At 51.9% G+C, this 16,996-nt stretch overlaps 5 protein-coding genes across 5 annotated transcripts; 1 reads left to right on the top strand and 4 right to left on the bottom strand.

The window, feature by feature from the left end:
• Nucleotides 1–586: 586 nt before the first annotated feature.
• On the bottom strand, nt 587–2,033 carry CGGC5_v007192 (Satratoxin biosynthesis SC1 cluster protein 4; the record flags this gene model as incomplete). The annotated part of the gene is made up of 5 exons (XM_032035729.2): nt 587–1,080; nt 1,148–1,212; nt 1,268–1,650; nt 1,711–1,815; nt 1,869–2,033. The coding sequence occupies 5 exons, from the start codon at nt 2,031–2,033 to the stop codon at nt 587–589; spliced, it is 1,212 nt and encodes a 403-aa protein (XP_031885144.2).
• A 2,736-nt stretch (nt 2,034–4,769) lies between these two features.
• Nucleotides 4,770–7,159, bottom strand: AHR1-1 (Adhesion and hyphal regulator 1; the record flags this gene model as incomplete). Its single annotated transcript, XM_066151818.1, has 8 exons — nt 4,770–4,863; nt 4,926–5,045; nt 5,119–5,192; nt 5,259–5,797; nt 5,859–6,733; nt 6,794–6,887; nt 6,964–6,974; nt 7,107–7,159. The coding sequence occupies 8 exons, from the start codon at nt 7,157–7,159 to the stop codon at nt 4,770–4,772; spliced, it is 1,860 nt and encodes a 619-aa protein (XP_066008631.1).
• Nucleotides 7,160–8,399: 1,240 nt separating this feature from the next.
• On the top strand, nt 8,400–9,575 carry yrbE-1 (putative oxidoreductase YrbE; the record flags this gene model as incomplete). The annotated part of the gene is made up of 3 exons (XM_032035726.1): nt 8,400–8,949; nt 9,002–9,345; nt 9,402–9,575. The coding sequence occupies 3 exons, from the start codon at nt 8,400–8,402 to the stop codon at nt 9,573–9,575; spliced, it is 1,068 nt and encodes a 355-aa protein (XP_031885139.1).
• Nucleotides 9,576–9,808: 233 nt separating this feature from the next.
• Nucleotides 9,809–14,020, bottom strand: qutD-16 (Quinate permease; the record flags this gene model as incomplete). The annotated part of the gene is made up of 15 exons (XM_032035725.1): nt 9,809–9,981; nt 10,031–10,130; nt 10,187–10,293; nt 10,346–10,777; nt 10,828–11,089; nt 11,143–11,269; nt 11,336–11,465; nt 12,108–12,472; nt 12,535–12,841; nt 12,896–13,269; nt 13,327–13,414; nt 13,470–13,620; nt 13,678–13,764; nt 13,824–13,935; nt 13,992–14,020. The coding sequence occupies 15 exons, from the start codon at nt 14,018–14,020 to the stop codon at nt 9,809–9,811; spliced, it is 2,844 nt and encodes a 947-aa protein (XP_031885143.1).
• A 1,180-nt stretch (nt 14,021–15,200) lies between these two features.
• pgxA (Exopolygalacturonase A) lies at nt 15,201–16,820 on the bottom strand (the record flags this gene model as incomplete). The annotated part of the gene is made up of 7 exons (XM_032035724.1): nt 15,201–15,314; nt 15,364–15,465; nt 15,521–15,582; nt 15,639–15,923; nt 15,971–16,043; nt 16,100–16,314; nt 16,367–16,820. The coding sequence occupies 7 exons, from the start codon at nt 16,818–16,820 to the stop codon at nt 15,201–15,203; spliced, it is 1,305 nt and encodes a 434-aa protein (XP_031885142.1).
• Between the last annotated feature and the right edge of the window lie 176 nt (nt 16,821–16,996).

Below are 16,996 nucleotides of genomic sequence, written 5' to 3'. Positions count from 1 at the left end.
TACAATACCCATGAGGAGTTTCGCCATACGATTATTGCTTTGCCTGTTTGTGCTCCTCAACCCATTCGGTGACCGTCTGTGGCCCATCTGTTGACAGAGTCTGCTGGGTTTCCATCGCTTAAAGATGCAAGTAACAGTGATAGTGATAAGGATAGTGCAGAAGAGGCAAGTCAAGCGCCACATACGGAAGGTTGCGATGACTCTAAGCGATGTCTGTACCCGACTGCTGCGATGTCTTCGGCTACTGCAACCTGAGAACGCTACAGACTATTGGGTTGCGGGTGCTACTGTGACGGACTCTGCTGTAGCCGCAACAGCTCTTTCACCTAACCGAGACAAATACGTCGGGATTCACGCCGGATGAGAACTAGTTGGCTGTGCCTTTTTCTTCAAAAGCTGTTTTGATTATGAATTAGGACATTAATCAAGTCCGTTATACAGCCGCAAAACGGCGCGGATATATCGACTAATCAGGTTATACGCTATGACATGCAAAAGAAACAGGTAAAAAACGAGTGTGATGCACGCTTTGCTCATGTTGGTGTGTGTTATACAACCCTCATTGAAAACTTGTTTGGTTCAAAATTCAGGACATGAAACTTTTGGGTACCACTCCCTGCGTATCATGGGCGTGGGAGTCCCCTCTCACCCTGCCCGCGTTCAGCTCCTCTTCGCTCTCGCTGACCGACTTCACGTTGGCTAGAGCGTGCGGCTCATCCTTTTTCATCCGTGACGGAAACCCGAGGCTTGACCTCCTCTTGCTCTTGCTCGCGCTCGACGCTCCGCTGTTCCTCTTGTCGCACTTGAAGTTGCCGCAGCACTTGCACGGGATGATGGACATGCCGTAGGCGTCCTCCTGGGCCTCCTTGCCCTGGCCACTCTTGAGGTGCTGACTCGTGTTCATGAAGGCGGAGGGCCGACGAGCGACGTCGTCCGTCATCCGGAGTCGTGATGGGTCGGTGGTCATGCCGAGCTTGTAGCCGACGAGCTTGAGAAGAGGGCGGATGGTTGCCAGACTTCCGGCGGTGATGGCCAGGCCCTGTTCAACTGAGGACCAGATGGCAGTGTCGAGTGTGGCCCCTACAAGTATCACGAGTCAGTAATCAGCCTTACGAGTGGGGGATGTTCATGAATCATGGCAACCTACATAGGAAGTCTGGGTCCTTCAAGTTCATGAGATAACCGAACCGGACGATGACTGCGGAGCTTGCCCTGCCAAGATTGTCAGTATCCAAATGAGGCATATCAGGGCGGGGACGCAACATACACGCAACCCATAACCAGCAACGGAATCAACGCCAACTTGGCCCGTGTCTTGAGCTGCAGACTCCAAACGAGGAAACCTGGGAGAATGGCGAATGTCATGTCGGAAATAACACTGAAGGCGCTGTACAGGTAGGCGAGTCCGATAACCACGTTGACGTCGATGCAAGTTCCCGGAATGTCCTTGTTCCAGAAACGAGATACGGGCAGACATTGGAACATGGAGACGAAGAAGAAAACAACTCCGGCGAGGACGGTGAAAATCATGGCGCAGTAGATGATCCAGATATGGACCTTTTTCGTCGCGATACGGAGAAGGAAGTAGGCGATGGACATCTTCGATGTGATCATGCTGAGGGCGTAGAAGAGGTAGCAGTACCACCAGCGCTGGGAGTTCTGTTAGCTCTGTCCTACGGACGACCCCGAATCGCAACCAGAAGCCCTTACCTCCATCGCGTTGTGGATCTGGTCCTGCGTGAGGTCCTTGAAGTGACGGCCGGTGCCATAGTGAACACCCGCAATCGAAAACGAAGAGTAACAGATGAAGAAAACCTATCAAAAGTCAGCAATCCTAGCCACCAAAAAGACGACCACGCTTTCCATACCAAAGCCAACACCATGAGCCAGTCATCTCGCCCAAAAGCCTTCACCAACCCTATCCTCACATAACATCGCAGCGCCGTGGCGATGATTGCCGTCGTGACGAAGAAAACGTTGACGCCTAGAAGCTCCGGTCCTCGATTCTCAATCTTCTCAGCCATGGGTGCCATGTGTGCGATTTGTTGACTGGGGTGATCCCCAAAGTAAAAGACCCTCCCATTCCACTACCAAAGAAAGCAAGGTTATGGGGAGGATGGGGTAGTGCGATCTGGGTCATGCGTTCTTATATTCATTGAAGAATGACATTTGGCAGCTGCCAAGTCTCCCTCAATCTTGACCAATTCCCGCCCACAAGGGCACTAGAACGGGCCAGCAAGGGTGTTGGACGTGCAGTGTTTCCATTTGCGGACCCCCAGCCTGACGTTCTTCTGGCCCATCAATGTGAGATCGTCCGCCTGCCTGCTCCATCACTCCTGACAGGCTCGGCGTTTGCCGTTTCAACCATCTCTCTCCACCTGGGAGGTTGATATTCCTTACGTAGTAGTGTGTTGCAACAAGGCAGGGCCTCTTCATAAGGCGTCAGACTAAGTAGCTTGGTCCATTCGATGGAGCTCCTTCGCTGCAGCAACTGCACTCACCTTGGAGAACACTAGCGTGTTGAGCGTTGGGAGAGGGGGGGCAGGTTGCTGCAGAATGCCCGAATCCGGCAAACGTCTCGGGCGGAAGGGGAGGGACGGGAGAGATGCCACATCCGCACAAGCCGCACTATGCTAGGGCACCCCAACCAGTCCCGCTCCGGAAAGGACGTCCGGCGGACAGACGTTTGTGGCTGACCAATGATCTGACGACGACGTTGGTTTTCTCGAAGGAAACGCTAGAACAAAATCGACATTCCCCCACTGGGCGCCACGTCCGGAACGTGGCCGTGCAGGGAGAGTTGGCAGGGCTCCCTTCGTGTTTAGCCTGGGTGACCATGTTCTTAGACAACTGCCGTCTGTACGACAAATTGTTGCTCCTGTCGATCGCGCCCGGGGCTAGGAGGAGGGAGCCGTGGAAGCGAGACGATGAAGCCCAGCGAGTAATTCCAATAGATCAGCGACAACGGACCTGACTCTTCTGGGCCGCCTTTGGGGAGGGCCTTCAAGGGCTTTCTCCTCCTCAGGGGCAGACAGATAGATCTACGGCTTGTCCCGAGACCGGCGCGCCTCTGACAAAAGAGATCCGTTCCGGCCCTCAGTCTTGTGTGGGAGACCACGGCCCGGACGAGTCCACGACCCAATCTTTTGTTCGTGCACCCAGTGGACTGGAAGACCTGAGACAAGCTCGCCATTTGGTGCGATCGCAAATGTCGACGCAAGTGCGTGTGATTTGCAATGCAGTTCGTGAGACAAGAAGACTTGAGAGGAAAAGGTCTGCCCACGCAGAGGCACAAAGTGGGCGAACTTCTGGGGTGTCAAACAGCAATTTCGTGTACGACATGCCTCGTTCAGGGGAACGGCGGCGACAGAAACTTGATACGGGTTGAGCTCCGTCGCGCTAAGCACTCCTCGCGTGTCTAGTGTCGCCACATGGTGAGATTTCACCAACAAGCGAATGCAAGCCTGAAGTGGGTGATGGCGAAGACACACGCAAAAAGGGACTTTGTGAAACCCTGCCATTCTGAGCGCGCAAGCTTCGGAAAATTGCGATGTGCTCGGAGAATAGCAGTGACAGGTCACTTTCGTGCTACATTGCACATCTGTCCAGGTTCGGTGTCCTAGAAGATCATAGTCTGCATTATCCCCCGCAAATCCTTGAAGAGGTTGGGCAAACTGTCAAAAGGGAAAATCTTCATGTGCTAGATACCCACCCTTGCCCTATCTCTCTCTCTCTTCCTTTCCCGCCCACACAAAGAACTGCTCGGAGGTTTCCCATCTACGGGCCTTGGGGGCCATCTATGGGGCCACCCAGATGACACACGGGCAGCGGATAGTCCCTCTTGGCATCATTTGATGGGTCCGGAAATAGGCCCCCTTCATCCCGGAACCCACGAGAGACCCATCACCAGCACGGGCGAAATACGAATCAATGCGCGGCTTGCAACTTGGGGGCGAACTGCGTCTGCACGGCCCCTCTCTGATCGCAGAGACCTCCTGAAGGTTTTCCTGATTTCTGCCTGCAGCAGATGGAGATGCGGTTACGCATTTCGCGGAGAGGGTGGAGTGATGTTACTCTTGGCCTGCCCCGTTCAGGACGAACTGGAGCTCTGACAATTACAGATGCAGGGAGATGCCGGGCTGTCATCACCGAAAAACGACCGAAAGCGACCAAGATCAACACTGTCTCTTTCTGTTTTGCAGGTCCAGAATGCGACTTCACGTGCCTGGCGAGTGACGAACCTGTTCCTGCCAATGCAACATCGCGCCGTTAGTGATCGACCAACCAGGGACTGACAGTGTTTCACTCAAGCCGAGACGGGCAATGAGGTGCAAGCAGCCTTGTGAAACTTCGAGATTATCTTTAGGCGGTGAAAAAGAGACAGAGATAGGGCAACCAGCCTTTCTGGCCATCGTCGTTGGAGCGTCTTGGCATGTCGGTAGTTGAAAGTCAAACAGATTGGCAGAAACTCTGCTTCATTTCGAGTAACGCGGATGTCTTCAATCCGCAGTCGCGCAACTATGTGTCGGTGTTCTACAACGTTGCCATCCGCGTGTAGCATTGCCCCCCTAAGCGATGGACAAAGCGTTGGTATGGAAGCTACTTGTGCGCAACGCCTTCGTCTGAAGGATTCGTTTTCTCCAGCGATATAAACACTTTTAACACATATATCGCAGGAATTAAGTCGATTGCATAGCACTCGTGGTATGGTGACCGGGCCTGCATGCGTCTTCCCCTCTCCACCTGGGGGCTATGCAGCGAGCGAAATTTTAGGTGGGTTCGGCTACCATGTCTTCCGGCCAACCCCATGCGTCCTTCAGATGCTGCAAACTAATATCGGTGCCATTCCAGTCAGATAACGTCCTTTAGAGTTCAGTGCCTTGTCGAATATCAAATCACCGAGTCCCAGCTGCGGTAAAACTTACATGAGAGCGGTGTCCCAGGCATAGGCCTCCGCCGTCGAGGAGAACACCTGGCACAGCGCTTCTTGTTCGGGGTACGATCTGAATCTGTCGCCGGCCAGGGCGATACCCATACACGCAATTCTACGACCGGGGGAGGGATCTCCGTGTTATTCAGCGGCCTTCGGCGACGCCGGAAAGGAAGATCGAAACTTACATGTGCGCCGGCGTGCTTCTCCCATGTGACTCTGCAATGCCGCACATGATTTTGATGTCGTTGATGATTTCGTTCTGGACAAGGGCACCAAAGTTTAGCATGCCGATGTCGGGGTACGTGATGAAAGAGAGAAAACCAACGTCTAGTGTCTGAGCCGCCAACTTGAGGTTCTTTCCCAGCCGTGGCACGTTCGGGTTGTGTGCTGTCAACAGTATCCGATTGAGGTGGTAGAACTGCAGCCCGACGACAACAGAGTCATTGATGAGGAGTATCTCAGGGAAGACGCCCTCGTTAGGAGGGTTCTCAACAAATATGGGGAGGAAAGTTTCTGGGGCTGCTTTCATCCACTGAGCTGCGTAGTTTGAGAGCTTCTCGTATACTGCAGAGTTCGTTTCGTCGCCGAAGCAGTACCCGATGATATCAATTGTGTGTAAGATCATTCTCCAAGCCCATGTCTCGTCGTCTGCAGGCTGGAGGGAGCGGTCAAGGTCAAGATGATCCAACCGGAACTCGAGGGTTTCTTGTTGCATCACTGAGCGCCAGATCTCAAGCCGCAGCCAACCTGAGAATGCCGCTTCTGAGAGACTACCCTTCGTGGTGAAGTTGGCGCGCGACGTGAGAAACTCCCAGATTGTGCTATGATCTACCAAAGGTTTGTCGAGAGAGGCCAGGTCAAGTTCTAAAGACAGAGTCAGTACGCTTCGACCGCGTTCATGTCAAGTTACTTGTCGGGCGCTCACCGCTTATGCTGTTGTAGAGTCGGAGGAGAACCGCCGCAGTTACGTGCAGGTCGTCTACCTCCGCGCTGTGATCGATCAACACCGGGCTCAGCAAGTTCAAAGCTACCGCATAATAGTGCTCGGCTGGTTTGTCGAAGAATGCCAGCGTCTCTTCCTCATCTCTTGACTTCGCCGCGATCGCTAGAATGGCGTTCAGCAGCAACGGACTGATGGCAGCATGCTGTGGCAGCACGGTCGTGAACCGATGGTGTGGATCTCCATAGTCGAAGGGGGGCGCGATGAATTCGAGAAAGTATCGTACCAAGTTCGCCTCTCGGTGATCTTTGAGCGGAAAGTTGGATGAATGGAAGGATCGTTGAGGTTCGGGAAGACTTGGGTCCTCGCTCACACTATTGCTACCGATGGAACTGATGGATCCGATGGGCCCAGACAGCTGGCTTCGTGGCACCGGAGAGACCGTACGAGGCAGATCATCCAAAGAGGCCTGTCCTGCAGAATCTGGACTGTCGTATGGAGCATGCGGGTGAAGAGCGGGAAGCTTGGTCAAGGGATATGGAATGCCTCGCTCGATGGGAAGAGGACTACCCTCTTCAGGCCCTGAAGGATTGAGGTTTGAATTCCCAACATCGCTGAAGGGTGCCCAGGCAACTCTGTTTGAACTTTCCCTCCTTCGACGCTGGTTCGCTTTCGGTGGACTTGGCAATGCTGGTTCTTCTTCAGAAACGATGTCCTCGTCTGAATCGTAGTCGTCGTTGTGAATGCTGTTGATATCTGTTGTCTCGTCGATGAAGCGTATTCTCTTGCTATTGATCTTACACCACTTTTGTGTCTCGGAAAACTCGTATTGAGGTTCGCCACGGTTTCCGTCACCATCACTGGAGTTCCCATACTGTCAGCAACCAAGATGTTTTCTTTTCTACTAGAAATGGACATACCCAGTGACAGTTATATGTCTGAACTTGAGCTTAGTAGCTCGGACACATGACCTCCCTTTACTAACACACTGACCACACGGGTCTCCTTTGTCGCCTGCATCATCAAGCCGTCACGGTTAACCAAGCACTCGGGAACCATTCAGATGATGGGTGTTAACCCCACTACTCACATTTGATATGCCTGTGTAACAACCGAACTCATATCAGCAAACATGGGGAAGTTGGTAGGGCTGACTGTGGCGTCTAGTTCATCCAAACGGAGGCTTCCCTCCGCGGATTGCCTTAACACCCTCAAGCGCGCGGAAAGACTTACCTTGCACGACAGCTCTCGCAGCCCCGCCTCCTCACGGCCCCTGGAGCGGGCATTGAGACAACCCCAGATTGATCAGTGATCTCATCCGGCGGGATGAAAACACGGCTTGCGGAGTGCGCGGGATACACGCGTTTGGTGGGGGGTTTGTGTTGAATGGCAAGAGAAAACGGGCTGTAAATCGGTCTGCCGGTGGGAGGCGTCCACCGTGCATCCCGTGGGCTTTCGCTCTTTTTTATCCAGATTCAGCGCGCCAGGCAAGCTTTTGAGTGCGGGGGAAAATTGGGGGAAACGGGGCGGGCAGAACGCCGAGGGTTCCCGGCCTGGCGCTGCCGCGCAAAGTCGCCGGCACAGGTTGCGACGACGGTCTCGTGGCAAGCTTACCTGATAGTTCAGATTGAGTTTTCAAACACGAGATTGACATCAGCTGTAACGACGATGCCAAGCACCAAACCTGTGGCTTGGCTTCTGACTTCCTTCAGTCTAAAGGCTGTTGAATTGCCAGACTTTTCGTCTGCTGCCGGGCGCCTGTCTAGACTCTGGAGAGCAGGAATTCTGCCCCTCCAGCCATTCCTGTTTGGCTAATTCAAGCAACGCCGACCGTACAACTCTCTTTAGAGTTGGCTTTGATCGGAAAAGAAGAGATCACGGCAGATCTTTCCGACGTCAGTATCCGCCCGGAAAGCCTCATCTATTTTCAGGACTACTCCGCGTCCTTGGAAATGTGTGACGTTTTGGTGTCGGGTTTTTGCTACCTCATACGCTTAAAAGGGTTAAAAGTGCGCGGAATCTCAAGAGACCCCCACATGACTCGGCCGCCAACCGGACTCCACTTCCCCGCAGTCGGGATCGTCACGGAGACGTGTCCGGCTCTCTGTGTCTGACATTCTAGGCAACATTTTCCGCGATTTTCGGCTTCAACGAGACAGCGATTGTTTATGATTGGCCTGTAGAGTGATGTTGGTCGCAGCCATATGCAACAGCTTCAGCCTCCAACCATGGCATCTTGCGCTATGAGTTTCCGAATCCCGCACTTCCCCGGACTACTGATCTTGGGGTAAAGGGTTAAACCTCGCGCGGAGTATTGTGTAGATACAACCGTATTTGCTCCATCTTCGTGCATGCGATTCCTGACATCTTGTATATAAGACGACGATAGTTCGTCTCGTTCGACTGTCCCTCATCAAGTCGCAACCCACAGCTTCTCGTCTCTACCGGTACACTCTTTGGTAACCCTTGAGACGACTGCCCAGACAGCAAGGACGAACATTACCCTTTCATATCACGACTATCATAATGGTGCAAAGGCTCAAGATCGCTGCCTCTGGCCTTGGCCGTATGGGCAAGCGTCATGCTGTCAATTTCCTCCACCGTACCCCCCGCGCGGAACTCGTCGCGGCCTTCACACCGGATCAGACTGAGTTGGCTTGGGCAAGAGAGAACCTGGAGCCCTACGGTGTAACTCTCTACACCGACTATGACCAGATGATCAAGCATCAGGGGCTTCAGGCCGTCGTCATCGCGACCGTCACCAAGGTCCACGCCGAGCAGGCCCTCAAGGCTGTCGAGAAGAACCTTCACGTCCTTTGCGAGAAGCCCATTTCTCTCAGCATTGAGAAGTCCATGGAGCTAGTGAAGGCTGCTCAACAGAAGCCTCACCTCAAGGTCATGTGCGGCTTCTCCCGCCGCTTCGATGCATCCTACAGGGATGCTTTCGAGAAGACCCAGGCTGGTTTGATTGGAAGGCCTTCAATTATCAGGTCGCAGACTTGCGACAAGCATGACCCCAGCGGTTTCTTCGTCCAGTACGCCGCTCTCAATGGTGGCTGCTTTGTTGACATGAGTGGTAAGCAGACCTGTGACCCGAATGATATTGCAATACTGACACATGTCTTCAGTACACGACATTGACCTGGCAATGTGGTTCTTCGGTGACGATTCAGTGGTGAAGTCGGTGTCAGCCTCGGGTATCACTGCAGTCTCCCCTGAGCTGGCGGAGCATGGTGACTGTGACAACGCCGTCGGCATCGTCGAGTTTTGGGGCGGCAAGATCGCCTACTTCTACAACTCCCGCATGATGGCCCATGGTCAGGAAGACACTACGGAGTTCATTGGTACTGCCGGCAAGCTCACAGTCAACGGCAACCCCCAGTCCAACTTTGTCAACATCTATGGCCCCCAGGGTATCACAAGAGAGGTCCCTGCTCACTACTACGGTAGATTTGAGTACGCATTTGTTGCCGTAAGTGTCTCGCCGTACTTCATTACCCATCAGTAGTAGGCTAATCATAATCACAGGAGGCGAACGAGTTCACAGCAGCTGCCCTCGACAACACCCCGCTTCCATTGAAACTGACTGGGGCTGTGCAGGCTGTTCAGATTGGCTCCTACTTGCAAGAGGCTCTGTTGACTGGAAAGAAGCTGTACTTTGATGAGACTGGTCGTCGCATTGAGAAGCAGGGCAAGTTGTAGAAGTTTTCGCAAAATAGAATAGAACAGATTTCTTAGCCAATTTATTGAATGGCCGGGAGGACACAAAGACTTTCTCCGGCAATCTCCTGCCAATATTCGTCACACAAATGAGCTTTGCGTTAAAAGCGGCTTGACAGGTATCTATACCTGTTTATGGGCTTTTTTTCAAGTACTTATGAAGATGATGAAAGGTCTAACACCTTTCGAGTAGTAGATAAAACGACGAGAGATTGTCACGTCTTTTCTGAGAAAAGATGACCAAAGGCACTGCTGCTACCATCCTGAGACCACTGGACTGTCAACTGCTCGATGAGATCCTTCGTCAACCACCCGGTTCTTAGATGAGTCTTCCTGAGGAATTCCAGGCTTTCCTGCTGTTCTTTGGGGTCGGTGAGATAGACACCACCTGGAAACGTTAGTTTGACTGCTGCATGAGACTACACAGAACAACTCACAGGCCCTCAAGGTATGCGATGCAGTGAACCCTGCGTTGACAACAGAAGGGTTGCTCATAGCAAGCCCCAGCAGTACTCGAAAGTTGTCGAGAACAGCTTTCTATAGTCCGACCATTAGCTACCAAAATTACGCCACGATTCCATCAACGAGCTCACCTCCGACTCCTTTCTCTTCTTGAAAGTGTCAAGACTCGGCTTGCTCAAATAAGGGTTGAAGATGTGCAGGACCATCCGTGCCAAGCTGTAGTGTTGATATCCAACCACTTCATACGTCAGCCATGAAAACCCCAAAGGTTTCAAAGTACCTCAACCTACCGTGAGCGGGATGTGTCATCCAGATTGTGGGGAACGCGGAGCCGTTAGCGCTGTTGGTATGCGGCGGTTCAACCCAGAGAGGATCCGCGTGCCATGGATTAGAGATCAACCAGTGCCCTAGCTCCTGATTCAGCTTATTCCACCTATCGAGGTCCCTGATTGCCGCTGGTTGAAAGGCGTAGGCGATGGCTTGTGCGCAAAGAAAGACGGCACGGTTGGCCAAGCATTCTGGTTCAGTTCGGACAAATGAGCTCGAGCCCTTGTAGCTATCCAAGTTGATGCTCATGGGCTGTGACTTGACAAGCGCCACCCAATAATCTTGTCGAAGGACGATCCAACTTGCTGCCTCTCCCAAACCTCCTTTGCTTGCCAAGCTGAACATGGAATTCAATAGTTTTGAGCTGCCAGAAAGGTGGACACCGAAGTCAGAATCTACATCGGATTAGACAAGTGCATTTTTGTGACGGATATCAGAGCCTTACCTGTCATCTCTTCGTACTGCCTGAGGATGACAATCGCGGCTAGCACTTCTTCGTTCAATGCTTCAAATGAGCTGTCCAAAATTGGGATGAGATACTGAAGGGCATGGCTGTAGTACGTCGATGGTTTTGAGTCGTCTGTTCCTGCTATAGAGCAGAGACTTCGAGATGCGAGGGCAATGATCGAGTAGGCTAACAAGGGCGAATGGCAAGCTCTCTTGGGGACTTCTGTGCCGAAATGTCTTTTGACGTCGCAAACATCGACCTAGATGATGATGAGCCAAGCCTTCCTGACAGACGAGAGAAGTCTAGTCTTACCCACATGGAAAGATCATTTATATAGTGCATAAACAGCCTAGACTTTTCTTTATCCTCGAAAGGTCGCCCGATTCCGTGCTGACTGAGAGCGATCGGGACAGACGCCGAATGGTCTGATGCGCGGCGGCTGTGAGTGAGCAGTATTAGCTGAACAGATATGCGACAATGTCTCAACACTATGGATCAAACATACTCATCCTCGGCTTCTCGGGCAACTTGTCCCCCAGATGTAGACTTGTAGACGTCGAAAAGTGATGGTAATGAGCTGGTCCACGTTAGATTTCCTGCCTCATGCTCAGGCATCCCCACGATGAGGTGATCCTCTGAACAAGAAAGGTCTCAGATTATCCACACGGAAATTCACCAGCTTGGTGATGTTCGCCTGCTGAGCGCAATATCTTCGGATCGAATGACTGCTGGAAATTTGGGGACGGTGAGATATGAAGGGAACTTTGCGGGTTTCGTTACCTCATCTGGACGGAATGGGGCAATGGCCGCGAGATTAACCCCGCATTTACCCCGCACCCCCTGAAGCTCAGTCTCTTCTCGTCAGCTGTTTGTGTATTAGGTTGCGAACTGTCATTAACTGACCCGCCAATGGCCGCCTAGTACTTGAGGATGTGTTTCCTCTTTATATTGTTGGTGTCGCGTTCTTCTGGAATTCTGGTGTCCCATGTTACGAATTTGAAAATTGAACAATAGTTCTACTGACTAGATTCCCTGCATAGTGCATCGGGTAGAGCATGCCCCACACATCCTAGCCGGTTGTTAAGCTGCAGAACCAAGCTTCGTGGCGTAGGCAACTCAATTCTTAACGTTATTAAGAGTTAAAATAATGATGTTTAAGCTTATCCTCGGATGAAGCTTCGTTCATTCCAATCGAGCGAGAATTCATCCGGCAACCGAAATGTTTTCCACCCATGGAGCGATCCGATAGGTTTCGTCCTAGACTTGCCGGGTTTCACCGTCCTGCTTCTTCCCTAAAGTTTGCTCTCCAATAGCGGCATCCTTGGTTGTTGTCTCGGGACCGAGGCTGACCAGCTGGCTACCCTTCTCAACATGGTTGGCGCCACCGAAAAGAACGTCGATCTCTTCCAAGGGCACCTTCTTGGTTTCAGGGATGAAGAACCAGACGTATGCGACCAGCAAGAAGTTAACCGCCATGAAGAAGAAGAGACACTTGAGTCCGGTGTTCTTCAGAAATGTGGGGAAGAATTGTTGGAAAATTGTGTTGGCGACGTTTTGGGACTGAGAGCACATTCCGACAGCTTGAGCTCTGATGTTCATGGAGAAGACCTCGGCGGTGTAGATCCAGACAGTTGCACCCCAACTAAGAAGCGTGAGCATTACAATCAAGGTAGTTGATAAGGGTGTAACGGAAGCAAAGCTTACCTGGGCTTGTAGAAGAATGCAAACAAGAAAAGGAGGAATACAATTGCAATGCCGACTGATTGCGACTTGACACCTCCCTCAAGTTCTGGGGTAGCCAAGCTGACAACTGGGACCAGGAGCATGCACAGACCCATACCGACGGCACCAACCATGAACAGCCATCGGCGGCCGTACCGATCTGCAGTCCACATCGCATTAAGTGTGAATAGGATACCGAAAGTTCCATTGAGTGCGTTAATGAGGTTGATTGTTCTGGTATCGGGCCAAACCTTCCGGTAGATTGCGGTAGAGTAGTTGTTGAGGGTGCCTGGGAAGATTCATGTCAGGAACAGGGCAGTAGGTGAGAGGGTGGGGAGAGTACCTTGGCCTGTAAGTTGCTGTCCGACGTTGAGGATCATAGTCAAGAACAGGCGTTTTCGGACGGAAGGGTCCTTGAAGAGGGCGGTGTAGTTCGTGCTGATAGCCTCCTTCTCGTATTCAATAGCCTCTCTGATAGTGAGGAGCTCCTGCTCGGCTTCTTCTTGGCTGTTTCGGAGAGAGCAGATGGCCTTGTGGGCTTTCTCGGGCTTATTCTTCTGGATGTACCATCTGGGGGACTCAGGGATTGTCCACAGAAGGGTGCAAACAATAGTCGGGACAAGGATCTGGAAGAGGACGACCATTCGCCAATCCCAGTCTCCAAGTTCCTCCCTGCGGAGAGAGCATGCGTAATTGATCCAGTATGCAATGAACGATCTGCAAATAATCAGCCTTCCTGTTATGATTCATTCTTGACGATGGAGTCCTCCTTACCCGACGCTGAAGTTCAGCTGCCAAAATGTCATGACAACACCTCTGATCTCAGCCGGAGTAATCTCGTTGATGTACACGGGACCAGCCGCTACTCGCGATTAGCAGGATTTCTCGAACTGCAAAGTCGAGTCGTGACAACTCACTCAAGGCCATCCCCTGCCCAAGACCAATGATGACACGTCCGGCGATGAAGACTCCAAGGTTATGTCGTGGCGCAAAAGCTTGCATAAACGCGGCGATGATGGTGACGAGGCAGCCGGCACCCATTCCAACCCGGCGTCCAGCAAAGTCAGCCTGTCAAAGGTGTCAGACGTAGTTTGAGAGTTACCTTCAAGTGTGTTGTGTTCTTACCAGAGGCCCGCCAATGAAGAAACCAGCTACGATAGCTCCAATAGTGTATGCCGTATTGATGAGTCCAATGAGCTGCGTGTCTTCGTCCTAAACTGTGTCTCAGCCTCTAGTCATCATGCATATCATCGTTATCCTAGGATGTGTACCTTATCGAGATCGAAGTAAGCCAGCCAATTGTCTGATGCCTGCACGGAATTGAACACGGAGGCGTCAAAGCCGTAGAGCACCATACACATTGCCGCCAAAAGGGCGGAGTACCTGCAGCACATATATCAGCCCACGCTATCGGATCGCAGCTGCGACATTGAACCTACCAACTGTAAACTCTGCCTGACATCGCCATCTTGACGTCTTCAATCGTAGACAATTAGCTAGATGAGAGAGTCAGTGAAAGTTAGATCGAGAGATGGGGACACCAACCCCGTCCGTGACCGGCGAGGCGTCTGGGGATATTATACCAACCCCAGATCCTTCCCCGTGGAGTGTTTACTCCCCACCCTATTGCGGCACAGTCTGGGGTTCTGGGGTAGTGCAAGGCCCAGAGGCGATGAATCACGGTCGCTCTTGGGCATCTGCGGGCGCATGGATGCGTGCCTACTCAACGCCGCATTTGGGAGCAAGTAGGGCGCGTCTGGGATGTTGGCGCCCCAATGGACTTTTTCGTTCGATCCATCGCACGATAAAAGGTGACAAGTAGCTGCACTTCGCCCGAGTTCGGGGGAGAAATTCCTCCAACCAGAAAAACGCCAGATACCAAGACGAGGGGGGCCGGGCACACGCGTCAGCAGCCTGATCGCTACAGGCTCCCAGTAGCTAGACAGCAATCATTCATTTTGCTTTTCAAAATAGAGATATTTTTGCCAGTTTCCTCTGGTTTGGTATTCGTAGTGAAGCTGAAGAAGAGCCTCTAATCCTTCGGCCGCCAATTTAACCGTCTTGGCTGCTTCCACCTGCCTCCTCCAACTTCAAAGCTATGATCTGCCCCTGCCGAGTACGACGTCAAGTTTTTCACACTTTACATGCGACAGCAATTCTTTTTTAAGAGAATCATGTGCTTCTGGTTGATCACCGGTCGATTTACGTCGAAATTTAGACAACACAACATGACCCAGAAGCCTCCGTCGCTTTCACTTTTATGGATGCACTCAACGACCATCATCAGTGAAGGTGAAAAACACAGATCTTCAGTACGGAGTTTTGGACAAGAGCAAGAGAAGGCTCTTCCTCCTCTGCTTGTGATTGACAAACAAGCCTCCCCGAGCTGGCCAAGAGGCTTGGCGGTCATTTCGCTCTGGCTCAGCACATGCAGCCATTTTCTTGGCGTACAGGCTGATCCGGCTTGGTCTCAGCCACCAACGAACATTGCACCGAGATGGATGGTGAGATGGAAGCCGAATTCCGAGAGAGCCTTGTCCCTGCAAAATGTAGAAGATGGGAAATACGTAGGCGGGTGAATGCAGGTTGCAACTCATTAAAATCATCTACGCGATGTTTGAGATTCTATGCTGTTATGCAACGGGGCTTCAGATGCAATCAATGTCCAGAAGTGAGTTATCCATGTTGGTGCACGTCCACTTCGGGTCCTTGCCGCTTGGAGGTGAGACGTTGATGTTGTGAGCCTGAATATTCTTGCAAACCTTCACACGGTTAGATTTGTTCTGCCATCAATCATGTAGGGGCACTTACTGAAGGATCACTGCAGATGAGCGAGCCCACCCGGGGATCGTTTTTCTTCGATGTGGTCCCCGTGAAGTCTTTGAATAAGATGTCTTCAATGACAAGGGTGGCCTAAAACTATCGTTAGCACATCGATCCCACCAGCAGGGCAATTCTGTTCGCTCACTGGGTACTGTTGGCAGGCTTCGTCGCTTGCGGCAAAATAACATTGGGTCAGTTGAATAGCCCCTGTCACAATCGTTAATATGGGTTTCATGCTTTCCATAGCAGCAGGATGTACTCACAATCGTTGTTGACATTGTGGTATTTCTCGTAAGTGACGTTCCTGACATGGCCAAGGCCGCCTCCTGCCTCAGACCCAGTGGTATTAGGCGGGACGCCGGGCCAGATCTTGATGCGGGCACCATCCGACGCGTTTGACATGGAGATGTTGTAGATGTATAGGTCCTCAATGATGTCGACTTGCCCTTGATATTGACCGAGGCTGCCGACGGAGATGCCATGCGACCCATTACAAACCAGACCCTGCACAAGGACCTCGGTGGAGTTGGGTTTGAACGATACACAGTCTACAAAACGTTAGGTTAGAAATTCGACCGGGTTGCTAGGCACTTACCATCGGTATTGTCGATTATAGAGTTCTGAATGACAATGTTATCACTGCGATAGGTATCCCAACCGTCGGTGTTCTGGAAATAGCATTAGCGGACGGTGCCCCTTTTCTGCCGGAGGAAGAAAGGCTAACCTTTGCGGGAGATGTAACGTTTGTTACGACAACCGACAGGTCCATGTCAGAGATCAAGATGTCGGAAGAGTTAGCAATGATGTTGAACCAGTTGGGAGAGTTGATCATCTTGAGACCCGTGATTGACCCGCCCTTCAGGCCATCTGTGCCAAGGAGCAGAGGTCTGACGACGGTTGAGTTGCCAGCAAGAGCATTCCACCATGTTTGTCCGAGACCTGCTATGTCTTAGCCGTGGGGTTCTATATCTGCATGGAACCTCCTCCTTACCATCGATAGTTCCCTGTCCAAGCCCATAGATGTTGACATCTTCACCGCCAAACCGCCACATGAGGTTCACATTCTGGTAACGGTACGCAAACGTGTTCGTTTGCCAGTACTCAACGTCATCATTGAAGACAATGGTTCCAAGGATTGCAAAGTCGATGTGCTTCAAGAATGTCAAGTCGACACGGCTGGATATGGTGTACGTCGCATTGGGCATGAAGACGACGGTGCCGCCATCGTTGCAGTCGTGCGCGGCTTTGAGGATCGCAGCAGCCGAATCGCCTCCGGACTTGGGGCAGACAATGCAAACTTTGGAAGGGTCTCTTGCTGGGCTGACGGGCAGCGCTCGGCCGGGAGCCTTTGGAAACGGGACGATGCTCGGGCGAGGCGGCACATCATACCCTGATGCCGATGCGACGGCTGCCACAAGGACGAGGGCCAGGTTTGAGAAGTGCATCTTGACTGAACGAAGCAGATGAAGTCTGAACAAACATTATTACATGGTAATAAGCGAAAGACATTGGTCTCCCCAATTACTTATAAGCTTAAAGTGAGTTACCACTAGCATCCACTTCCAATAACACTTAAAGGAGACGTCTCTTCTGGCGTTTGCTATTTGCACTCGCAGGAGTG

This window comes from Colletotrichum fructicola, assembly GCF_000319635.2.
Source record: "Colletotrichum fructicola Nara gc5 chromosome Unknown KSG_Nara_v1_contig04, whole genome shotgun sequence".
Classification (NCBI taxonomy): domain Eukaryota; kingdom Fungi; phylum Ascomycota; class Sordariomycetes; order Glomerellales; family Glomerellaceae; genus Colletotrichum; species Colletotrichum fructicola.
The sequence above is the reverse complement of the archived record's forward strand: the minus strand, read 5'-3'. Positions and strand labels throughout refer to the sequence as shown.